The 26,357-nt window shown below is 47.0% G+C and overlaps 1 protein-coding gene across 1 annotated transcript in view; it reads right to left on the bottom strand.

The window, feature by feature from the left end:
- Positions 1-6,809: 6,809 nt before the first annotated feature.
- NKAIN1 (sodium/potassium transporting ATPase interacting 1) overlaps positions 6,810-26,357 on the bottom strand; it is a 266,975-nt gene continuing 247,427 nt past the window's right edge. Inside the window, exon 7 of the mRNA XM_030218625.1 lies at positions 6,810-7,548. Coding sequence (XP_030074485.1) covers positions 7,539-7,548 — 10 coding nt within the window. The 3' untranslated portion in view covers positions 6,810-7,538. The remainder of the gene's footprint in view (positions 7,549-26,357) is intronic.

The following is a 26,357-nucleotide window of genomic DNA, read 5'->3' as shown; positions in this document are numbered from 1 at the left end:
AGCAAGATTCCATTCAGAATCCCAAGTACATAAGCATTGCCATACTGGGACAGACCAAAGGTCCATCAAGCCCAGCATCCTGTTTCCAACAGTGGCCAATCCAAGTCACAAATACCTGGCAAGGTCCCCAAAAAGTTGAATACATTTTATGCTGCTTATCTAAGAAGTGGATACTCCCCAAGTCAATTTAATAATGGTCTATGGACTTTTCCTTTAGGAAGCCAGCCAGACCTTTTTTTAAAACCCACTAAGCTAACCGCCTTTACCACATTCTCTTGCAATGAATTCCAGAGTTTAATTACATGTTGAGTGAAGAAAAAGTTTATCCGATTCGTATTAAATGTACTACTTTGTAGCTTCATCGCTTGCCCCCTAGTCCTAGTAGTTTTGGAAAGAGGCCATTGGCAGGTATTCACTTTAGGGGTTGGTCAAGTCTAAGCATGCAGGTGGTGTACCTATGCCCGAGGAGGGAAAGAAAATGGTTACCACTATTTTAGTAATTCCTGCTGACACACAAGTGACCCCAGGAGCTGTTCCTCAAACCCTTAGATCAATAAGGAATACTAGTGCCATCCTGGCATGCCATCTTTATATGGGTAGCTGCAGATATTGCAAGGGAAGAAAATACCACCAAATAAGGATATTGTTGTCATAAATGAGTTACCAAGACCATGTCAGTCCCTTCTTCACATGTGACTGCAAGGTTGGAAGATATAAATACTTCCTTCAGCCTTACAATCATATCTGAGGAATGTGGCCTCAAAACGTCAAGTAATCCAGTATCTTTTTTTTTTAATTGGTGCAACAATAGTTTTGGAAATGATAAAGATTCCAGTTCTAGAACTCGGCATACAGGGGCAGTGGAACACCCTTTTGGTTGATGGGGATCAAAGAAAGCCACCTCCATATTTGACCCCCGGGCTCCTCAGTTTCTAATGCTGTGAGCAGAAAGCGTTGATTGAGTCATGGCTTGAAGGGTCTATTCCATTCCACTGCCTACACCTGCACCATCATAGTTAAACATGCTCAGGCATACTGATGACCTTGTCCTCAACTGTGCAAGACAATGGCTCATCTTTACTTCTTGTCCCCCAAAGGTAGGTCTCTATCACCCCTTTCCACAGCTAAATCTTGATAGCAAACTCTCTTTATAATGGATAAATGGCTAGAGATACAAATCCCTCAAAATTGATAGGATTTGAGTTGGATTAGGATGAGGTTTACAAGCAAAGGGGGGGGAGGGGAAGAGGGGGGAAGAGACACTGAAATCTGGTGGCAGTTTTATTACCATGTTGAAATGAAGGTATGACTTGAAAGCGCTGTGGAAAGGTGGAACATAAGCCAACTTCCATCCAGGCAATTCCCCTGTAAACATTTCTGCATGTAGGCATGTTATCAAGGTCTCAGCTTTGAACCCAGTAGTCCAAACTGTTAACTTCCCCCTTGTATGGACACCTATTCAATGTGGATATCCTGAAAACATGACTGGTTGGGTGTGTCCTGAGGACTGAGTTGAGAACGCCTGTTTTAAACTGGGGCTAACTAAACCTGTCCAGGGGACCCTTCAGCCAGTCGACTTTTGGAGGATATGTCATGTGCAATGAATACGCATCAGATAAATTAGCATATACTGAGTTTCCAAAGTGTAGAATCTTATGTTGTACATATCCCCAAAATCTGACTGGCTATTAGGGATGAGCAGCCAGAAAATGTTTTGTTTTTTTTCCCCAGGAATATTTGTTTTGTTCGTTTCCATTTGGCTATGTTTTACTCACAGGAGCAAAGTTGTTGAGTGTACACTCTTTTAAAAGAGGGTGCATACTTTCCGAAAGAGTGCGCGGTATGGGCATATGAGCAGTGGTGTGTGCGTATGCAATAGTTTGCCTATATGCAATGGGCAGCCTCTTTGCAAATAATGCACTATCGTTGGCAAATGATAAAAACCTTAATTTTCACATTTTTTCTGCTTGTTTTCATTTGATAACGACATGCAACACGGGATTTGTTGTTCACACTTCCCAAATCATTGCTAACCAATTCCCATCACTATTGGCTAGAGGGCAGAGCTTCTCAGCTCTCTCCTGGAAGCACACCAAGCCAGTTGAATTTTCAGGATTACTGCACTGAATATGCATAAGACATGTTTGCATACTTCTTCAATATATGCAGATTTCTCTCATGCAAATTTGGGCCCTGTTTACTAAGGTGCGCTAGCCTTTTTAGCACATGCTAAAAATTAGCGCATGCTAACCATGTAAGATACCCATAGAAATATTATACCTTGTGCTGATATTCACCCAGTTTTCTGAGTATCAGTAAATCCAGCTTCTTAGATAATGACTGAACAATTCTTTGTGTAAGACAGTGAACCTCAGTAGTGCCGCTCAGCGAATATATTTTATCGCTGAGTCTTGCGCACACATATCGTCATTGGTCAACCGCCTCCACCTAGATATATTACTAATATTATTAATTAACTAGTAAAAAAAGGACCATTTCTGACACAAATGAAACGGGTGCTAGCAAGGTTTTCCTCGGAGTGTGTATGTTTGAGAGAGTGTGTGTGAGAGTGACTGTGGGAGAGAGAGTGAATGTGCGAGTGTGTCTGCGAGAGAGAGAGAGAGTGTGTGTGTGAGAATGAGAGTGTATGCCAGGGGTCCCCCTCCCTTCCCTCCCCCCCCCCTTCCTCCCAGTTCCAGGGTCGTTCCCTCCCTCCCTTCCTCCGACTTTCAGGGTCATTCCCTTCCTCCCTCCCTCTGACTTTCAGGGTTGTCCCCTCCCTCCCTCTCTGCCTCCGACTTTCAGGGTCCTCCCTCCCTCCAACTTTCAGGGTCCCCCCTCCCTCCGAGTTTCAGGGTCCCCCCTCCCTCCCTCTGAGTTTCAGGCTCCCTTCCTCCCTCTGAGTTTCAAGCTCCCTCCCTCCCGAAGAGTCGTTGCGGCTGCCCACACACCCTCCCATGGGGCCCGAGGGGCAGCCGCGGCTGTCGCCTGCTTTCCTCCTCTTTCACACCACTCCGACTCCTGATGTGCGCCATTCTGACTCCTGAGGTCCCCCCCTCCCCCTTGCCCAGTGCAGGAACGCGGGAGCGCACCCGTGTGCCGGCTCGGCACAGCAGCACGCTCTCCGTGGCTCTGCCCACTCCGCTCATCTCTCTCCTGGGGGGGGGGGGGGTCTCTCTGCTGCTTGATGGTGGCTCCAGGCCACCTCAAAGGTCCTTGGGTTACAGGCCCTGCCAGCCTCAGCAACGCCCCCTACCAAGGGAGCACCAATTGCTTTTCTACAGCCTTTCTCATTCGTCCACAGCCCCGGATCCAGGCCAGCGTGGACTCCAGGCTGTTCTCCGACAGCAATGACATGGTGGGGATGCTGATGCTAGGCTCCTCTTCCTTGACACTACCACAATTTCTCTAAGGTGCTTCCAGGACTCCGACCTTTCTTTCCCTGCCATTGGTCGCGATGCTGTCAGCTACTCCGCCCGTCAATGCTTCTGTTTCTTTCAAGCTCCACCTCCGCCCCTGTGCCCTGCTCTGTTCGCCCCTCCTCCTCCGGCTCTGGCGTTCTACGTGACGTCAGCCTGATCTACGGAGCCTAGCAGACCAACTACGAAGAAAGCCACGGACACAGGCAGCAACATAGAACGTTGGAGGTGAGAATTATTATATAGGATGACTTGTACATTACTTGTTCTATTGGTAATAGAGTAGATTTTAGCAAATACTCATCTTAAAATGAAATTTGATGTTAGTCAGCCATAGGGGTACAGTGCTCTGACACAGCACGTGTTTCGCAATACTTTTCTCAAGGAGGTCCCCTACAAATAAAGGATAAATGACCTCCTTGACAAAGCTATTGCGAAACACTATGGCCGACTAACATCAAATTTCATTTTAAGATGAGTATTTGCTAAAATTTACTCTATTACCAATAGAACAAGTAATGTATAAGTCATTAATTAATAATATTAGTAATATATCTAGGTGGAGGCGGTTGACCAATGACGATATGTGTGTGCAAGACTCAGCGATAAAATATATTTGCTGAGCGGCACTACTGAGGTTCACTGTCTTACACAAAGAATTGTTCAGTCATTATCTAGGAAGCTGGATTTACTGATACTCAGAAAATTGGGTGAATATTTTATTTTTCTTACATTTGTACCCCGCGCTTTCCCACTCATAGCAGGTTCAATGTGGCTTACATATTATATACAGGTACTTATTTGTACCTGGGGCAATGGAGGGTTAAGTGATTGCAGTGGGAATCGAACCCAGTTCCCCAGGACCAAAGTCCACCACTCTAACCACTAGGCCACTCCTCCACCAGCGCAAGGTTGAATCTTGGGAGCCAGCAGAAGATTATTTTGTCATCTGGAAGTTGGCTCATAGAAATATTTTAGGCATGCTAAAAACAGGGACGTAGCCAGACTTCGGCGGGAGGGGGGGTCCAGAGCCCGAGGTGAGGGGGCACATTGTACGTGCAGGACGTCAGACTCAGAAACAGAACGAAGGAAGAAGAGGACCTCGGCTGGCGGGGGTTGAGGTCCCCCGCCAGCAAAGGTAGGCAACGGCGAGTTGACGGCGGGAAGGGGGGGTTGAGAGGGTCGTCGGCAGGGGAGTCCAGGGCCAAATCTAGGGGGGCTCAGGCCCCCGTGGCCCCACATAGCTACGCCCCTGGCTAAAAACGCTAATATGCCTCTAGCGCTGAAAACCGCACTAGCTGCTAAGTGTGCCTTCAGAAGAGAGTTGAGGAACACTGCTGTATGGTTCCCAGGATAGGATCGGAAGCTCTGCTCTATTGAGAATCCAGAATTTTCCAGGACCAACATGGCTGCTAGAACTGCATGCGATATCTGTGTATCTTGTTCCTTTGCTGTCCAGTGAAGAACTTTTAACTACTCATTGGTTCTTTTGTGACAGTTCCTTGGAATGAATTTATTTTGCAAAGAACTAAAAACCAGGAAGACAAGGTGATATTCAAATGAGGAAGTCTTACATCAGCACTGCAGGCAGCTTGTAGGATGTTTTGACTACCTGTTCTGACACAAGGATCTAACTTGATTCTGTGTAGCACTGGACTGGACCTGCATGAGAAACATTTGTTTCTCATCATCTCCACCATTGCACATAGCATGAAAGAAAACAGCTTGCCCAAGGGTTTAATGTCTTGATTATTTTTTTCTTACTACAAGCTTCTTGTAAAGATTGTTCAAGAAACAGCAGCAAAATCTCTTGCTTGTTTATCTTGGGCTCGGCACTGGTACCGGTAACCTTGGTGAGAACAGCAGTTTTGCAGCTAGGTTGAGGTCCAAACTTAAAGCCCACCTCTTTACCACTGCTTTTGACTCCTAACCACTACTCACTTGCCCTGTCCTTTTATCCTCACCTCTTTATTCCATTACCCTTATTGTTCTGTCTGTTTACCTGTCTTATCTACATAGTAAGTTCTTTGAGCAGGGACTGTCTTTTGTTTGTATGCTGTACAGCGCTGCATATGCCTTGTAGCGCTATAGAAATGATAAGTAGTAGTAGTAGTAGTAGTAGGTATTTTACTGTAGTGTGCTTCAACCTTTCAGGGAGACCATAGGTGTAGTTCTGGTTCTTCTGGGTAGAGCTTTCTGGGTCACCCTGTCCTGTTTCCTGCCCCCCGCCCTTTTCAGAGCATGGAGCTGGGGGCACTTTCGCAACTCCATTTCATCCCGCTGTGGCTTGATTTGAATTTGAAAACTCCTTCAGATTAGGATTTAGATGACACAAACGCCTTTTTTGGGCCAGGAAAAGACAACAGGCTGCAAGAAGGCAAACATCTAGGGGACAGGAGAAAAGCTACCTCCCAGTCAATGGAACTTTAGAAACACTGACGTTTCTATCAAGTGCCATAACTGGCACCCTGCGGCCCCTGCAAAGCTGGCAGATCTAGGGGATGGGGGGAGCCCACGTATAGTCTCTTTTTCTGAGGTGGGATTCTCCTACTCTGGATGCCCTTCATAATGCTTTTCTTCTAAACCCTTAGTTTGAACTTCTGTCCACAGTTTCTATCCACAGTGTTGGGCGGGGGCGGCAGGGGAGACACGTTAAATCTTCAATGGGCAAAAAGCCAATGAGATTCAATTCGGAGGACTCAGGAAGCGGAGGAGTGTGTGAATTCACATGTGAACAGGCAAAAGCTGCTCAGAGGGAGAAGATGGATGCTAACACGCAGAATAAGTTTTGAGGAGACACATGGTTGGACAAAAATGGAAGCAAAACTCGGACCTGTGTGTAGAAGGGGACTGAACGTGGGGAAGTCTCTGCTTTCTCCCCTTGAGAAGAAAATGCAGAACTGCAAGCACTACACACAGGCCAAGCCTACTGCACAGGGCCTGCATGCATGAAATGCCTGCTGGTTTGTCCCTGAAAGTCTTACATGCCCTTCCATGCACATCCTGTACATTACACATCTTGCACTGAATACATATCTGCAGCACAGGTAATACACAGGCATAGCACAAGGAATTTGGACACGTCACCTCTTTCTTAATAAATTCCAAACCTGGACTCTGTGCTGCACCACAGAAGCGGAGACAAGTCTTAACTTTCAATGCAATTTATATGGCAAGAAGGACAGAGTTTTGGTCTGTTGCACTTTCTGTCTAGGGTCTTTCCCTCTCCATGACAAGTTACACGTTCAGTATTAAAACTAAAGCTTAGGAGAGCTGACACTTGGGGAGAGGAATTTCCCTTCTACTGGAATTAATAGAATGCTGAAGTGGCACAAAACCTCCCTCCCTCTCCCCCCCCCCCCCCCCCCCACTTCATGACAACATCACCACTGAAGCTTTTCTGGGTGACCTTTCACTTATTTCTGCTTTTTCACACCCGTTCAGTGCTCTCCTGCAAATCCTTTGGAGCGGTATAGCATCCTGGCTCCTGACCAAGTGGTCCCAAATGAGTTGGCATCTAATAAGGCAGCTGTATGTATTCAGACGAGGCAGGAATCAGAAACTGTGACGTAGTCTGACTAGCCTTTGCCATGCACAAACCCTAAACTGGAACTTTGGCACTTCTGCCCTCCCCCTCCCTCTTCCCCCTACTACTTCTAGCATACAGGACTGTTGGTAGTAACAGTATACAGACAACTTTTAAGCCATACTAAAATATAAAATGATAGCATAATATAAACGGAACAAAAGTCCTTTTCAGACTGGATCAGTTAGGCAGCCCGGGCTGTCTACAGTAACACAGGGTGCAGTCTGCAGATAGGCCAGCAGGTGGAAGTGTTGCACTTCTTTAGCTTCTTGTCTTTTTTTTTTTTTTTCTGCGTGGTCTCTCCCGACAAGGGCTTGAAAACCCAAAGTGACAGTCCCTTCACTGAACAAAAGAAAGAAGGGAGAGAGAGAGAGATAACAGAGGGTCTGGGGTGCTCATTGCCATCCTCTGCAGGGAAGGCTGTGCCCGCTGTCGGCTTCTTTGCTAAGAGTTCAGATGTTCCCAGCCAGGCCCTCGAGTCACCGAGAAGCTTCATCCGCAGAGCCAAGGTTCAGAATCTAGGGGGGGAGGGATTATCCAGACCTATACAGAGCAGAAAATAACAAAGACACAAAAGAAAACATGCCTTAATTTAATTGCTGCCTCCATTCATATAATAGTCGGCCTATTCTGAAAGCTAAAGGATTCAGATTCAGGTACAGTGAAACCTCGGTTTTCGTCGATAATTCGTCCGAAAATAATCGACAAAACCGAGGCAATTTATTTTAAATTCTTTTAAATGAATAAAAAGACTAATCCTACTATATAAATGATGATGTGGCACGTCACACAACGCTTCAGATATTATAACAGGCTGTAACAGCGCCAACAAGCTACTAAGGGCAAATCAGCGCCCCGAGCAAGAGGACTCCGGATTCCCCTGCCCCGCTTACCTCCGCCTACCCCCCCAGTGCACGTCCCCAACCAGCAACTACTTACAACTCACCACATCCGCAAATCGCTATCCCGTCCCGCCCTCACAGATCTCCAACACACACCTCCTCCACCAGCCCCTCTCTAACGATCCCACACACTTAAACACACCCACCTCCTGCTCCTGCCCTTCAAAAACGCTAAACAAATGCGAACAAGGGGAAGGGGGGAGTGGCACTAGAAATATCCCACGCCTTCCACACCAACAGCCAGCCAATGCAATTAACGCACATGCTGTAAAACACACCCACCTCCTGCGCACGCCCTCAAATCACTAGCAATAAATGAACATTTAACATGGCATTTACCGACGAATTCCGAGGCGACCGACGAAAACCGAGACAAAAATTTCGTGAAAAAAAAATCGACGATAACCGAAAACGACGAATTCCGACATCAACGAAAACCGAGGTTTCACTGTAATATTATTGGCATGACAGTTTTACATGGTGTCTAAGTAATGCATTAAGGGTCTCTTTTGCAAAGCAGCACTAGCGATTCCCATGTGGCAAATGAGAGGAAGTCCATAGGAATTGAATGGACTTCCTCTCATTCATCGCACAGGAATTGCTAGCGTGGCTTTTTAAAAAAAGACCTAAGTAGGCACAGAGAAGATAACAAGAATAATTCCAAGGTTTTGGAGCTGGCCCTCCATATTGTCCCTGGTCTATGGGCAGTGGAATGGGGTGGGCCCAGGGACCATGGCCCACCAGTCTTTTGCCCAACACAACTTCAGCAGCTAGAAAGCTTGGAGGCAGGGCTAAAGATTGGTTTGTTTTGTCCCCTCTAACATTAAAAAAAAAAAAATATTCCATTGTTTCTGGCCTGGTGGAGTGATATATATTTTGCTGCTACAGCTGCTGTTTCTCACACTTTCCCCACGGTTGATGTAGAGATTTTCTGCTCTTTTTTTTAAATTTTTTGTGAGAGGTCTTTGATTTTCTCTGGGAAAATGAGTTATGTCTTCAATCTTTGTAATTTTGCACACTGTATGGAAATACATTTGTTCAGTTTCGTATAAAGTCTGGTGGGGGTGGGGTCAAGATGGCAACCTGTTCAGACGCAGGACCGCGAGCACCTTAATTGTGTTGCTTGGGCTTTTCAGGATCAGCATGGTGAAGTGGAAAGGAAAGTCCTACCTGCTTGAAACTGGGACTTCTCCAGCTTTGGTGCAGCAACCGCTGGTGGATTGCGTTGTCCCAGTGGCAACTGTCTGTTTTTGGGACGTGGAGCGTGATGGAAGAATTGCTTTTGGTGTGTTTGACCCCTCATTAATCCCTGAATGCCACAAGACTCCCCTCATACCTAGAAGTGGAGGTGTAGTGATGATGCAAGAACTAGCAGTGGATGCCCAAGTTGCTTCTTCTACACATCTTGTCAATAGGGCACTGCTGCTTAGGAGCCAACTTTTATTTATTTAGATTTTCCTCACATCTTTTTCAGTAGTAGCTCAAGGTGAGTAGGTACTCTGGATATTTCTCTGTCCCAGGAGGGCTCACAATCTAAGTTTGTACCTGAGGCAATGGAGGGTTAAGTGACTTGCCCAAGATCACAAGGAGCAGCAGCAGGATTTGAACCGGCCACCTCTGGATTGCAAGACTGGTGCTCTAACCACTAGGCCACTCCTCCACTTTCAAAATGATTGGGAGTGCTAAACCCAATGGAAATTATTCCTCCTTGGACATTGTCAGGGAGTTTGCTCAATATTAGGGGTGCTCAAGTACCCATAGCACTCACAAAGGTGGCTCCTATGGTTTAACTGGAAGTCTCATTGTGTTCCATGACACAGGATGCTGGGCAGCGAGTTGTGGGGGAGGGGAGTGGAAAGGTTTTAAGAATGCCTTTGATGAGTGGAACTGTGAAGGTGATGGAAGGGAGCTAAGACCTTTACTAGGAAAGGAAAAGACCTGGAAGAATAACCCTAGAAGAGATCTGGGATGCTATTGGGGATGTGGAGCAGACCTTGCTAACACTGATTGATAAAACTGTGGAAAGTTCTGACCCTCTCCAGACACAGGGAATTTCTGATGAAGAATGAACTGAAATAGCTGAGAGCTGGGTGAGGGGCTCTAATGAAAGCTAAATTAGCAACCCAACAGACATTAGAGGCACTTGAAAATTATGATCATCATCTCAACTTACTACCTGTTTTGATAGGGACAGGACAGGATTGCCAACTTTTTGAGAAAGAAAAGCCCAATACCTGCCTTGCTCCAAGCCCCTTCCTTGCCCTGCCCATGCTGCTCTCTTGTCCTGCTCCCATGCCCCACCCCATCTCTTGCATCACCTACTGTTGCACTTTTCACCACCCTGCCCCTCAACAGCCATCTGTTCACACTAGTGTTGCCCTTTCAGAAGAAAAGTCTACAATATCTAAGTACATTCTATGATTATTTCACAAACTTGGCATAACAGAAACAGAGCTTCAGTAACCAAACCCTGAAAAACAAAACAAAAAACATATTCCAGACCTACACAGAAACCTTATCATAATAAAGCAGCACTAATGTCCAGGACTCAAACAGCCACAAGCCTACCTAGAAAAGGGAAAGGGAAATGGGACTTGATGTACCGCCTTTCTGAGGTTTTTGCAACTACATTCAAAGCGGTTTACATATATTCAGGTACTTATTTTGTACCAGGGGCAATGGAGGGTTAAGTGACTTGCCCAGAGTCACAAGGAGCTGCAGTGGGAATCGAACTCAGTTCCCCAGGATCAAAGTCCACTGCACTAACCACTAGGCTACTCCTCCACTCATTCCACCAATAAGAGCCAACCTCATCAGTGATGTCACAATGGCTTGATTGCCCGATACTTGGCTCACTTCTGATATTGTGATGTCATAAGGGACAGGGGGAAAGGGAAATGGGACTTGATGTACCGCCTTTCTGAGGTTTTTGCAACTACATTCAAAGCGGTTTACATATATTCAGGTACTTATTTTGTACCAGGGGCAATGGAGGGTTAAGTGACTTGCCCAGAGTCACAAGGAGCTGCAGTGGGAATTGAACCCAGTTCCCCAGGATCAAAGTCCACTGCACTAACCACTAGGCAACACCCTAGAACACCAATGTACTTCCTGTTGGAAAACAAATGCAACAAGTCAGCCTGCTACAGATCCCTACACAAACACTAGCAAAATAAGTCAGATTACTGCATTCTGGTCATACACGCAAAATACAGACAGACCCTTAACAAATATGAAATAAGGGACCACACATCACTAATAGATATATGAAGGCAAAAAATGATCTGGAAACTTCAAAAAGTCAGGTTCTGCATGTACTGCAATACTAGAGAAATAGAAACTGAAATGCAAGATATCAGAGATACACAATTGCTAAAGCTGATATATTCCAATTACAAAAAATCAAAATACATTTTTTATATACTTTTGTTGTCTGAGTAATTTATTTCTCTATTTGCACTGGTCTCTTTGCCTCTTTCTGCTTTTCTTTAAATTTTCCTATTGATTTGATTTATTTACTTGATATACCACTCCATACAGTAAGTTTTAAAATGGTCTCCTGTTTGTTTGACATGTCTTCTCTCTCCATGCCCACCATCCATCTTCCCTATGTGTCCCTTATCCATCCTATCAACAATTTTGCCTCTTATGTCCCTGTCTCTGTGCTCCTTCCATGTTCCTAATTTGCTGCCTCATGGGCCGATGATCAGATGCAAACACAGGTGCTATAGACTGTTAGCGCTATACTAGAGCCTGCGTTTGCTACCACCCCATGATCAGAGCCCCCAAGCTTGTGAAACAACACACTTGTGGGCTCTGAACACAACTAGCATGCAAACAGGGCTCTTAGCACAAGTAGCATGCAAATGCACGCTAAACCTATTCATCCCCAATGATAGCAGCCAGAGCACCAAAGATTGGTGCGCTGGCCGCGGCAAACCCTACACCAGCTCGGAGCTGGCTTTAGGGTTTGCAGAACTTTGGGGAGGAATGGCGAGCCCTGTCCAGCATGCATGCATGCGACGGGGGGGGGGGGGGGGGCTGGAGGTCCTCCCGACCCCCATGACACAGGTTCAGGGGGGCTGGAGATCTTCAATCCCCACCACCTGGTGGTCTAGCGGCCCTTCCCCACCCCTCCCTCTTCCCTGGCTTCCCTCCTCTTCCATCGGTGCCGCCTGGAAAATGGCAGCGCCCAGCCCCGCCCAGCACATCCCAGGATGCACTGGGCAGGGCTGAGTGATGCCATTTTCCAGGTGGTGCCGATGGAAGAGGAGGGATGCCAACTCCCTCCTCCTACTGAAGGCAGGGGGTGGGGAACGGCCGCTAGACCACCAGGTGGGTGGGGATTTACCTGCAACCCACTGGGCCACCAGGGACATTGGAGGGATGCTGGGGGGCTAGGGGGGCTGGACACCCACCGGATCTCCAGCCCCCCCTGAACCTGTGTTGGGGGGGGGTTGGGGGGACTGGAGGTCCACCGGACCTCCATCCCCCGTTTCGCTTGGCTCGGGCAGGGGTAATTGGGGTCTGGTGGTCCCATGGACCTCCAGCCCCTGTGTTTGACAGGTCTGGGCTTTTGACAGCCCAGACCTGTCAAACAAGTGCGGGAGGATTGTGCCTGAGCCCATGATCAGAGAGAATTGCGTGCTTAAATTTGTATGCAACGATCTCTGATCATAGGTGCGGTAAAGCCCCATGCTGGTCCAGCACTATTTTAGAGCGCTGTTTGGAACAGCGCAGGGCTTTTGATCATTTACCCATCAGTGCAGTGGCGTTCCTAGGTCGGCTGCCACCCGGGGCGGATCGCTGCTACGCACCCCCCCCCCCCCCCGGGTACAGCGGCGTTCATCCCCCCAGGGTGCAGCACGACCCCCTCTCCCCGATGCATCAACACCGCCCCCCCCCCCCCCGGGTGCATTCCTAGCTGCTGGGAGCAGCTGCGTGGCTGTCGGCACCGCTGGCTCCCTCTGCACCCCTGTTCCGGGGCAGAGGGAGCCAGTGGAGCCGACAGGCGCGCGGCTGCTCTCTGCAGCCCTTCAGCAGCGTGCACCCGGGGCGGACCGCCCCCACCGCCCTTGCTATGCCACTGCATCAGTGTCCCTATCCCTCCTCTCTCTGATGTCCAGTATTTTTCCTCTGTGTCCCTGTCCCTATGGTCCCAGCATATTTTCTCAGTGGCCCTGTCCCATCCCCTGTCAGCATATCCCCTACCTCCCATTGAGGTGGCAGTAAGGGCTCTCGCTCTAACCCCAGCAGTAATCGGGCAGCGTGTGGCACTGTCCGATTACTGCCGGGCAAACACCGACACTACAAAAATAAAAATATTTTTTGTAGGAAATGGCGTATGCTGGGGGTGGGAACTACTGTTCGGCTGCTGAGGTAGCCCGGCGGTACTTCCAGTTTAGTAAGTGGTAAGCTTAGTTTGGGTTTACCGCCGCTAAGTTAAAAAAAAAAACCCCTAAGGGCTTCTTTGACAAAGCCACGCTTGTGATTCCTGCGTGGCAAATGAGAGGAAGCCAATTCAATTCCTATGCCCAAGGCAATGGAGACTGACATGACTTGCTCAGGGTCACAAAGACTTTTAGTGGAAGAAGTGAGATTTTAACAGTAGCTTCCCCAATTTTCAGCCTGTTGCCAACCACTAGGCAACCCCTTCCTGTTGCTGCTCATTGCTGGGTGCTTGCCGCCTTGTGAAAATCAACCTGGGTAGCAACCCCACCCCCCCCCCCCCCCATCTGACTGCAACACAAGAGTTCACGCCTACTCACTTGAGCATGACAGCGTGCAAGATGGGGGTGACCTGTCCACAGACGTCTAGAGCCACATATCTGAGTAGTGTGACCTGTAGGCAGGGAGTCTGCCAGGAGCCCGATGCATCCTATCCTTGCTCTTGCTAGATGGGCAAGTAGCCCACTTTGGTAGCCTTTATACTCAACCTAGAAAACCTAAAAAACCTACCATCCCCCGCTCAAATTGAAGCGAGACAAGAGGCAGGAGGAAAAAGACATTATTACCACAACCATAATTTCCTAGAACTACTTCAGCTCACGCTCTAGCCTTTAATTCAATTAGATGTAATTGGTAAGTGAATAAGCAGGATTCATTTCACAAGCTATTAAGGTACCTCGGCTTGCCTGCAGGGCTCTCCCTAGTTTCATTGTGCCTTAATGCTCTACTGGGACTATGTTTCCCCGCCTTGCAAGCTTGCAACTGAATTAAGTGCCCTTGAAAGCTGAAGAGCATGGACAGCCTGCATTGAGCAGGGTCTTTACTGGATAGGCATTACACCAAACAAAGAGGGAAAAAAAATTGGCTGTAAGCATGGAAACCAGAGAGTAAGAGGAGATATGTTGTGCACAGGTATTTTTGACACAGCTGGCTGTGAGGCGTGCAAAACCAGTCATTCCATTTGTATAGGAAGAAAATAATTTCACAGCTCCCTTGGAAGGAAGAAAGTCACAAAATCAATGCACTGAACATAAGAATTGTCATACTGGGGCAGACCAATGGTCCATCTAGCCCAGCATCCTGCTTCCAACAGTGGCCAATCCAGGTCACAAGTACCTGGCAGAATCCCGAAAAGGAGGAAGATTCCAGAATCCCAAACAGTAGCAACATTTCAGAATCCCAAGGAGTGGCAAGATTCCATGCTACCAATCCCAGGGACAGCAGTGGCTTTCCCCGTTTCTAGCTCAGTAGCAGACTATGGACTTTTCCTCCAGGAACTAAAACCATTTCAGTTCCCCGGTTCTCAGTCCACTGCAATAACCATTAAGCTACTCCTCCACTCCCGAATACTAGCTTAGTGAGGCAAATACATGCATACTCTATAGTTTTGAGCTGATATAAATGCTCACACCTAGATTTTTTTTTTGTTACATTTGTACCCCACGCTTTCCCACTCATGGCAGGCTCAATGCGGCAATGGAGGGTTAAGTGACTTGCCCAGAGTCACAAGGAGCTGCCTGTGCCTGAAGTGGGAATCAAACTCAGTTCCTCAGGACCAAAGTCCACAACCCTAACCACTAGGCCACTCCTCCACTGTTGCTACTATTTGAGATTCTACATGGAATGTTGCTGCTATTCCACTAGCAACATTCCATGTAGAAGCCTGCCCTTGCAGATCACCAATGTGGCCGCGCAGGCTTCTGCTTCTGTGAGTCTGACGTCCTAAACTAAACTAGAATCAGGCAAGAGTTACAGACTATAAACTGGACTAGGCAGAAGTGCACCAGCACCTCAACATACCAGGGCCTTAGGCGATGCAAAGGCAAAGCAGAGTTTCCAAATGGCTAATAAGCCCAGCAGCAGCAGAGATGCAGCTGCAGCAATCACAAGGCAGCTATGGGTGCTGTGCAGGCTCAAACAAGCCAAGCAAGTCTGGCAGGCCGGAAGATCTGGATTGGACTGAAGTTGGAACGGGTGACAGTAAACAGACAGTCCATTGCAGCCACCAGGTCTGGCCACCAGAGGGCGAGGTGAGCACAGACAAGGAACTGGTCACGAGGCGGTAATCGGCAGTGTACACGCTCTGAAGATTACCAGCCGGTTAACGCGTGAGACCTTACTGCTAAGTCAGTGGGTGGCGGTAAGGTCTCAGGCCCAAAATGGACGCGCACCAATTTTTATTTTGCCGCACGTCCATTTTCGGTCTTTTTCTAAAGGTTTGAAAACCTATCTTTTTCAGAAATCATATGTTTAATTAGTGTATTTTCTTTTTTGTTGCTTGTAACCCACCTTGAACCAGTGTACTGGGAATTGGTGGTCTATATCATATCGTATCATACTCATGACAAGTTTCAAAGAAAACATATATGTGGACTTTTGCTTTGAAATCAAGTGCCAAGCCCAAACCGATGCGGACAGTTTGACATTTCCCCACTGAAGCTCGAAAACTTACAAAGGATGCTTCTGGAAACAAAAACATAAAAGCTGGTTGGGTTTGTTGATTCCATAAAATACATTTTGTTTCTGGTAGTTTAAAAACAAACCATTCTCCTTCCCTCTCAGGCCTCACATCCCTATGTGCCCCGAGAGACCACTGTATGTTGGAAGTCTGTGTTACAAGCTCACCTTCTGCATACAGAGCAGGTATTTCTGGCTTATGATGAAGGCTTCGCTGTGAGCTGTAGCCGCACAGAGGTGCCCTTGATCACACTTTGGCTTGACGCAGAGTGACAGCCTGCAGGGGTGGTGAGAGCAGAAAGTCATTCTGCTGGATGGGTAACTTGTGCCTTTGCACAGACCAGAGGACAGGCCATGGAATGAAAGGAACGCTTCCTACCCACATTTCCAGCTTGTTAATAACCCCTTTTGGAGACAGCAGGACTGTGTCAGTCAACACAAGCAATCCCGACTCCATCAGAAAGAGCACTCGATAGATATTTTTGAAAGAGAGAATGCCTCTTTGTTCAGTCCCATGGTTCAAGTATAGTGCCGTGCGCTGTGGTACAAGGAACCTCTCATGTGAGTCTCCTGTCAGTCAGGGCCTGTTGGAGGAGAAGGCAGAAGCAGGATGGACTCTTCACTCTTCCTGAAGTTGATGAATTAGGCCTCCAGAAGGAGGCTAATACAGTAACATAGTAGATGACTGCAGATAAAGACCTGAATGGTCCATCCAGTCTGCCCCAATAGTCACATTCATTATCAATTCACGATTAAACCAACAGTGAATGTGGCATAAACATACTCGATCCTGGTCTTTCTCTGCCATTTTCAGGACATAGACTATCGAATCTGCCCAGTACTGTCCTTACTTTCCAACTACTGGGGTTGTCATCAAAGCTCACTCCAGCCTATCCAAAGTTGCCAGGGCTGTGGGTTTCCCACACAATTGGGCGGGTTTTTAAGTGAGGATGCGGGAACTTTTCGAAGGCTGCGGGCTGCGGGAAATTGGGCTGTTTTTTTGCGGCTGCGTTGCGGGTTTGGGCGCTTTTCCGGGGCTTCTATTGGTCCAATTTGGTCCAATAGAAGCTTTTCCAGGGCGGGGTTGACATCGGGGGCGGGGTTAATGACGTCAGAGGCGAAGTCAGGGGCGGGGTTAACGACGCCAGAGGTGACGTCAGGGGTGGGGTTAACGACGTCAGAGGTGACGTCAGGGGCGGGGTTGATGAAGTTGGAGGCGGGGTTGATGAAGTTGGAGGCGGGGTTTGACTTTGGGTGGGTTTTGGGCGGGTTTAGGGCTGATTTTGGGTGGGGAAAATTTTTCCCATCTGCCTATCCCAATCTATCTTCTCGTATATGGAACACAGACCGTAGAAGTCTGCCCAACACTAGTCTTAGTTGTTCACTGCCAGAATCACCATTTAAGCACCACTCGACACATCAACACATATGCAGTCATTTATGTTTTGTTTTTTTATACCATTCATTTTCTAACTGGCAACCATCCCAAGAAGGTGGCAAGAAAAGGCAGCTACTGCTCCATAAGTGTCCTGCCACATTTAGTCCATTTCCCCCCCTGAAAATCTATGTGTGAGGTTCTACTGTCAGCCTTGGGACAGTTTTGCTGGGATGAATGCCACCTACCAGTTGGGGTCAGTGTGCCTCATCAGGTAGGCTAGCTATGTCTGTTTACACCATGGCTGCTATTTCCTGCCAGAGCCCCATTTTATTCCTGTCTGGATGCCTACATAAACCCAGTTACTATTTGTGTTTCCTTGCCAGAACTTGGTGTGCTGTACTTGGTGTTGGCCACTAGGTGTCACCATTGTACAATGAATGGTTCCTCCTCCTCTCTCCCCCCCCCCCCCCCCCCCCCCCGCAAGGGTTGTGAACACTGCCTCCTGGATTATATATAGGTCGCCCAAAGTTAGGTGGGCGTAATCTTGGACACATATCACAATTAGCTAATTAGGTGATAATCAATTACCGACGTTAACAAGCATTTAATTGCCAGTCAATAGGAGTTACACACGGATCTGCCCTATGTCCCATTCTATAACATGCGCACCTAAATCTCATAGTGCACAACTCCAAAGGGGCAGGGGCGGCCCGACCATTAGGCCACCTCAGGCGACACTCCTCAGGAGCGGCACCTCGGAGGGGTGGCATCTCCCCCTTCGCAGCGTTTTACCTCACAGTGATGTTCCAAACCAGGCAGTGGCAGTGATTGCCATATGCCGCAGCTGGCACCCGCCTCTTCCCTTTACTGTGGCCACCTCTCTGATGTAACTTCCTGTTTCGTCAGAGGCTCAGGCAGCCGCAGTAAAGGGAAGAGGCGGGTGCCAGCGGCGGCAGGGCAGCATATGGCAATCGCTGCCGGGTTTGAAACATCACTATGTAAAACGCAGTGAAGGGGAATGGGGGTGGCATCTCGGCCCAGGAGGGGGCTGGCATCTCAGCCCGGGGGGGGGGGGGGGGGTGCGGCATGTCAGCTCCCCCTCAGGCGGCATCTTGCCTTGGGCCGGCCCCGCAAAGGGGGTATGGTTGGGTCAGGAGCATTCCCAGAAATTAGGCATAATATCGCAGAATACCTGTATTTACACACCTAATTGCCAGCCTTTGGCAGGTGTAAATGTTCACGCCCAAAGTTAGGTGCAAAATACATGCTAATCTAGTATTCTGTAAAGGTTGTTCCATACAGAGAACCCTTTACAGAATAGTAGTTTAGCATACATCATTTCATCATATTTGGCATCTTTGGATAAAACATTTCAATCACTAGGTGTTAGTTATCGAGTGTACGCTGATGATGTGCAATTTTTTTTCCCAATGTTGAAGTGGGGGAAAGTTTAAATTTGCAATTGAGTAGATGTATGGTAGGCGTGAAACAGTGGATGGTTTCGTTTTAAATATGGCAAAAACTGTTGTGTGGTTCAAAGCATGATTTTGGTGCGATTGGACTACTGCAACGCCTTGTATATTGGAATGGCTCTTTCAGGAGTTAAGACGGCAGGAAAACAGAAGAACAGTAACCCTTGCAGACACACAGACGAAACAGTCACAGCAAGTGCGACAAAGGAAAGGGCAGCGGATGATGTCCAAAATAACACCTTTATTGGAACATCCAAGACTCGACACAAGTCGTGTTTCGGCCTAAAAAGGCCTTCCTCAGGAGCCTTTAGTTGGATGTATGTTGATATAAAACTACGTTTAATATGATACAGGTGATATTCAATATCTTGCTGTTTCCTTCTAATAAGCACTTTGTAGAATGCTTGGACTCTCAGGGAGTTAAGGCATTGCAGGTAGTCTAGAACGCTGCTGCGAGAACAATTGTGGGTTTATCTAGGTGTTCTCATGTGACACCTGCTCTTAAGCAATTGCACTGGCTTCCAGAGGCACAAAGGATTCAATTTAAGGTGCTGAAAATTGTTCATCAGGCTCTTTTTGCTTCTGCTCCATTTTACCTGAAGCAAGAACTGCAGGTGCACCATCCCAGACGTCGTCGTTAAGATCAGAATCTAATATGCGTATTTCTGTCAATGCAGTAATGCAATTGCAACAAGCTGATACAAGAGCTTTGGCTTTTGTGTCAGCTGGAATCTCCTCGTGGAATGAACTATCTGGCCAGCTTCGTCGATGCTCTGACCTTAAGTAGTTCAAAAAAATGTTTGAAAATAAAATTGTTTGTGTCTACGTTTTGCTAATTATATACGAGTCTGCTGTTTTATGCAGAGTAATGTCATTGTATTGTGGTTGATTATGAATATTTTTTATGGAAACCACCTAGTTATAGGTGGTATATAAGTTTTTTTAAAAATAAACAATAAATAAATAAATAAATAAATCATTTTGGACACCATTTACAGAATCTAGCCTGTGTTTCCACAGCATTCCCAGTCCTGGAAGACCCAGGGCACAGGCAAAATAAAATTGAATAAAATAAAGATATTTTGAGGAAGGGGCATGAACTGCTGTGCCAGGCAGTGTCTGGATTGTGTAGGGGTTCCGTGGGAATGTTGGGACACCGTGGGCTGTGTGTTATTGACACGAAGAACAAGGTAAGGCTCACGAGCCCTTCTAATTAACTCCCGGCATGAATGTCTGGAGTGGAGGAGTGGCCTAGTGGTTAGGGTGGTGGACTGTGGTCCTGGGGAACTGAGTTCGATTCCCACTTCAGGCACAGGCAGTTCCTTGTGACTCTGGGCAAGTCACTTAACCCTCCATTGCCCCATGTAAGCCGCATTGAGCCTGCCATGAGTGGGAAAGCACGGGGTACAAAAATAAAAAAAAAATACAAGACTTGGTTTCTTGGCCTTGAAATGAAAAAGAAGCAAGCACCAGTTTTGTAATTTCTTGTCTTGCACAGGGTTTAAATGAAAATGTTTTGTGCTATAATTACATTATATCTGCCTTGATTAATAAAGTTATTTTAAGAAACACATCTAAAATCATATCCTGTAATAGCTGCTTTATCTCAATAAAAGATTTTTCAACAATGAAAACAGTAGGTGAGCTCGGAATCCTTTATGAAATATTATTATTATAGGCTGGGTTTTTCTTTTGATTGTTTGCCTTTCTCTCCTATCCCTTTTTTTTTTTTTTCACATTAACAGTTGGTTTTAAAATACCACTAGACCCTAGCAGGCACGCCCCTGACCTCCTCCCAGGTCTTTACAAAAATTGTCCCTCAGATACAGATAGTACCTGTACCATTCTTCCAGATCCCACCAGTACCTGTCCCCACATTTCCCCCAGCAAGCACATTCTCCCATTAGGCCCAGCAAGCACACTTAGCATGCCCCCTAGCAAGTACACTCCACCATTCCCCCCCAGCAAACACACTTCCCATACCTCCAGCAAGAACACTCCTCCATTCCCCCACGCAAGCACAATCTTTCGTTCCCCCAGCAAGCACACACCACCACCATTCCTCCCAGCAAGCATTCTCCTCCATTCCCCCTATCAAGTACACTTCCCATTCCCCCCCAGAAAGTACTGTCCTCCATTCCCTTCGACAACCACTCTCCCCCATTCTGCCTGGCAAGAGCATTCCCCCATTCACCCCAGAAAGCACTCTTCCCCATTCATCCCAGTAAGCACATTCACCATTTCCTCCAGAAAGCATTCTCCCCATTCACCCCAGAAAGCACTCTCCTCCATTCCCCTCAGCAAGCATTCTCCACAGTCTAACTTGTTCTGTACAGCTCTCAGGTTGAAAGTATGGGATATAAAAACTCATACAAAATTAAACTAAATTAAATAAAACTCCCAGCTTCTGTTTGGCTGTTCAGTACTTCCTTGTGCCTTCGGTTACTGTGAGTTTGCTTAAGGAATTAAAGGCACCTGGGGTGAAAGGAGGGTAACACTTATGCACCTCTTCTTGGATATCAGCCTAATGACTTTGGGGTGGGGAGGGGAGGGTGGCAATTGTAATGGAAGATGTAAAGGATTGCTTTTCAACCCTGATAATACACTCTGAATCTTTCCTTGTAAATACAAAAACAAGTTGGAATGTGGAAGATAAGGCACATCTCTGACCAATTCAGTTTGTGCAGGAGGGAAACAGGAGTTCAGGAGATGAGCCACCTGGCCAGAAATTGTTTACTTGGGCCGGAAGCATGTGACTGCATCCTCATGTACATTCTTGTAATTTTCCTTAGCTCTGAAAATGAGTTCTAAGCCTTATAAAAAGGGGGGCTTGTTGCAGCAGAGTTTTGAGGCTCATCTGTGGGTAGACGTATAGTGCAGAGGACTTGTTCCTGGTCATATGGAGACTTTGGGCTTTCACTGCAACAGGCCTCCTAGTTGATGAGATAAGGGCCTGAAATTCCTGACCAGTGATGTTGTATGTATAATATGCATATATCTGTCTTATAGCTTTCTTTTAATTAGATGATTTAATCATTGTAGATTTTAGCACCTCTAATAAAGGTCTCATTTACCTAATACAAATCCCATAGAATCCACAGCAATTATTGAGTAGTCTGTGTCAGTGAGACAGGCTGTAAATCCACAGCAGTACAGTAATACACGGTGGCAGATGATGACATCGATGGCTGATGATACCATTTCTTGTTCTATATGGGTCTACCCAGCACCCATGATTGATGATATTATGTGCTTCCTGCTTGGGGCCTGACTAGGTTGCCATCCTGTCTGCCTATGCCTTAACCCTGCCCTGAAATAGGACAATTCTCTATTCACAAAACCGAGTCTGGGAATGTGTTTTACGTACAGTTTTGACATAATTAATTGCTTCTGAAAATTAGTTTTAGCGAATTGAAATCACACTGTTAAATGCTCTGGCTCATTTCTGTTTAGAGAATTGATACGGTGAACGGGTTTTTAGTGCATTTGTCCAAAGTTACAGATCAAGCATGTGACGAACCAATTTCTGGCTTCATTCCCAATAAGCAGAGGAGACATTTGTGATGTGTCCTTCTGATTCTGCCAGCACTGCATCATGGGGAAAATCAAAATCCAGGCTTAAGCTATACATAAAGAAGGGTCATTGAGCCTGGAGAATCAATCGTTCCCACACTCTCCATGGATTTACGAGCACTCTGGTTACAGAGCACCCTGTCCACACCAGATCACAAAAAAAATGACAGCACAAGATTTCTTGTTATTCAATAAAAGACACAGCTCTTCACTGTGGCAGCTGCATCCAGAATGAATGTAAATCAACAGGCAGTCCAACTAACAGAAGTAACAAGTTACCAGGGGGCTGGAGCTGCGAGCATGAGACTTGTTTGCAAAATGTGCGAGTGTGACTATGTGGATATAGACAAATCTGTCTGCACGACAGTGAAAGATTGATGCAACAACTCTCAGAAGAAAGCCCTCGAGAACAATTTTTAGATCCCATTGCAAAGAATAAGAACCTCTGCATTTTCTTCGAAGCTTTCTGTCCAGCAGGGGCGTAGCCAGACACCCAATTTTGGGTGGCCAGAAGAACTCTGCCCTGTTCCACAAGTGATTTGGTCTCTCCCTGTCTCGCCTGCATGCCATATGATCTCGCAAACATCCCCCTCCCCCGCATACCTTTTAAATAGCAGATTTTCACCGGCAGCGCACAGCAACTAATACACACTGCATGTTGGCCCCACAGCCTTCCCTCTGATGCAACTTCCTGCTTCTGCATAGGCGGGAATACATCACAGAGAAGGCTTTGGGGCCGCTGCGAGTAGTATGTATCAGTCTTTGCTCTCTGCAGGCGAAGATCTGTTATTTACTACTACTACTACTTAACATTTCTAGAGCGCTACTAGGGTTACGCAGCGCTGTACAAATTAACAATTAAGGACGGTCCCTGCTCGGAAGAGCTTACAATCTAAAGGACGAAATGTCAAGTTGGGGTAGATAAGTTTTCCTGAGAAGAGGTGAAGTGGTTAGGTGCCGAAGGCGATATTGAAGAGGTGGGCTTTGAGCATTGATTTGAAGATGGGTAGGGAGGGGGCACGGCGTATGGGCTCAGGGAGTTTGTTCCAGGCGTGGGGTGAGGCGAGACAGAAGGGGCGGAGCCTGGAGTTGGAGGTGGTGGAGAAGGGTACTGAAAGGAGGGATTTGTCTTGAGAGCGGAGGTTACGGGTAGGGACGTAAGGGGAGATGAGGGTAGAGAGGTACGGAGGGGCCGCAGATCGAGTGCATTTGTAGGTGAGTAAGAGAAGCTTGAACTGTATGCGGTATCTGATTGGGAGCCAGTGAAGTGACTTGAGGAGAGGGGTGACATGAGTATATCGGTTAAGGCGGAAGATAAGACGTGCGGCAGAGTTCTGGATGGACTGAAGGGGAGATAGATGGCTACGTGGGAGGCCGGTCAGGAGTAGGTTGCAGTAGTCAAGGCGAGAGGTAATGAGAGAGTGGATGAGAGTTCGGGTGGTGTGCTCAGAGAGGAAGGGGCGAATTTTGCTAATGTTGTAGAGAAAGAAGCGACAGGTCTTGGCTATCTGCTGGATGTGCGCAGAAAAGGAGAGGGAGGAGTCGAAGATGACACCGAGGTTGCGGGCAGATGAGACGGGGACGATGACGGTGTTATCAACTGAGATAGAGAGTGAAGGGAGAGGGGAAGTGGGTTTGGGTGGGAAAACAAGGTATACAGCAGGGACACTTGATGGGAGTTTTCAGCTGGTGGGGCTCAGGAATCCCTGCCAGCCACATCGTAGGTGTGCTGCTACTGGGTGGGTCTAAGCCCAAAGCAGGTGGGCCTGGGCCCACCCAGGCTACGCCACTGCTGTCCAGGCATTTTTTGGTGGGACTGAGAGGTAGATGAAAGGAAATTTGGTTCTTGGAGGTATAAGAACAGGTCTGTTTCTCAGGACATCAACTATGACTATACAATACTTCTGGTCTTAGCACCAGGTTAATTGTAACACTTTAGTTTCCCTGACAATTAGGTCTTGATGGGGATTTGAACACCAGTAGACTGGTGCATTAACAGGGCCAGTCTTAGCAATTGCAGGGCCCTGTGCAGACCAGTTCAGTGGGCCCCCACACCCAGGCCCGCCCACCTGCCCCCTACCCATGCCCGCCACCATAAGCCATAATTTATCAGTTTAAAAGGAGGTTTACAGCTCTCAGAACCCCATCTCACCCCATACCTTGATGTGCATCCACCACGTTTTAGTAGAGAGCGGCAGACAGCGGCAGTGATTTTCATATCCCATCAGCTGCCGAGCCCAGAACCTCCTCACTGCTGCATCCCACCCTTGTGGAAGCAGGAAGTGACATCAAAATGGGGTGGGACTCAGCAGCGAAGAGGCTCTGGGCTCAGCAGCTGAAGGGATATGAAAATCGCTGCCACTGATGCTCTCTACCGAAGTGTGGATGAACATTAAGGTACGGAGCAGGGAAGTGTTCCGAGACAGGAGGACAGACGTGCCAGAGATGTGGGGCCCCTAGCAACGCGAGGCCCTGTGCGATTGCCCCTGTCACCCCTGCCTAAGACCGGCCCTGTGCATTAGACTTTTTACCTTAGAAACAAGGGGTCAAAAGGTCCCAAATGAAAAGAATTTAGCAGATGTAAGCCTCCTTTCTAAGAAGACTATTGACTCAATGGAACGGTCAAGTCTATGTACACGAAAGATCCCAGCAAGGAAATAGCAGGCGTAATTTAGAATAGTACTAAAATGCAATGTCTAAACCACGGCAGAGTCCTGTGAAGGCAAGAGCAATGTAGTGCCAAAGAGACAGACATTAGCAGAAGTGTTTAAGGAACCCATATTGTAGAAGCAAAGAGAGGATAGCATTCTCACCTGATGGGTCAGGTAGGAGTGAAATGGTAGGTGCTATGGTTCTAATTTATTTCTGTTTCGCTTAGGGTACAGGATACACACTGTCTTGCAAAAGCTATAATACTCACAAGTTGATGCAGTTCAATCCCATTATCCCTTTGGAAAACTACTGGCAATTTAATCATGCACTTTGAAAGAGTCATGATGATAGGCGTAAACAGGGGCCAAGATGGGTTATAGCCTTAGAAATAAGAATAGTTTATATAAAGATGGTCTTACTTATTTATTTGTTGCATTTGTATCCCACATTTCCCTACCTCTTTGCAGGCTCAATGTGGCTTACATAGTGCCGTAAACGGCGTTAACCGATTCCAGTATGGACAAATACAAGGTATGAACAATTACAAGGTGATTTCATGGTAGAATGAGGTACATGTATGGTAGAGACAATTGGGGAGAACTTAGAGATGGAGAGGAAGAGTTAGGATATGTCCGTTACGGTCTTTGGTTACGTTGTGTCATAAGTGTCCAGGTTTTTTATGTTGGGTCGGTGAGATATGCCCTTCTGAACAGATCCGTTTTTAGTGCTTTCCGGAAATTCAGGTGGTCGAGCGTAGTTTTTAGTACTTTTGGTAGTGCGTTCCACAGTTGTGCTCTCAAATAGGAAAAGCTGGATGCATAAGTGGATTTGTATTTGAGGCCTTTGGTGCTTGGGTAGTGGAGGTTTAGGTATGATCGTGATGATTTTGTGGTGTTTCTGATTGGCAGGTCGATGAGGTCTGTCATGTATCGCGGTGCCTCGCCGGAAATGATTTATGAACTGTCGTGCAGATTTTGAAAACAACAAGTTCCTTAATTGGAAGCCAGTGCAGTTCTTCTCGGAGAGGTTTGGCGCTGTCAAAACGTGTTTTTCCAAATATAAGCCTAGTTGCTGTGTTTTGGGCTGTCTGAAGTTTCTTTATAATTTGTTCTTTGCATCCCGCATAGATTCCATTACAGTAGTCTGTGTGGCTTAGTACCATTGACTGCACCAGGTTGCAAAATATTTCCCTCGGGAAGAATGGTTTGAGTTTCCACATTGAGAGAAACATTTTCTTTATGGTGGATTTAGCTTGGGTCTCAAGTGATAGGTTTCGGTCGATTGTTACTCCGAGAATTTTCAGACTGTCTGAGCTAGGTGGTTGCAGGCTCCTTAATTGCTTTGCTTCCATGCACCTGTTTCTGCTCTCTCTCTCTGCCTGACTTCCAGGCTCCTTGATTGTTTTGCTTCCACCCACCTAGGTCTGCTCTTCCTCTGCCTGGCTTCCCTTACTTCTCTCCATGTAGAAGG

Source organism: Microcaecilia unicolor, chromosome 11, assembly GCF_901765095.1.
Source record: "Microcaecilia unicolor chromosome 11, aMicUni1.1, whole genome shotgun sequence".
In the NCBI taxonomy this organism is placed as follows: domain Eukaryota; kingdom Metazoa; phylum Chordata; class Amphibia; order Gymnophiona; family Siphonopidae; genus Microcaecilia; species Microcaecilia unicolor.
Note: the sequence above shows the minus strand (reverse complement) of the source record. Positions and strands in the feature narration are given on the sequence as shown.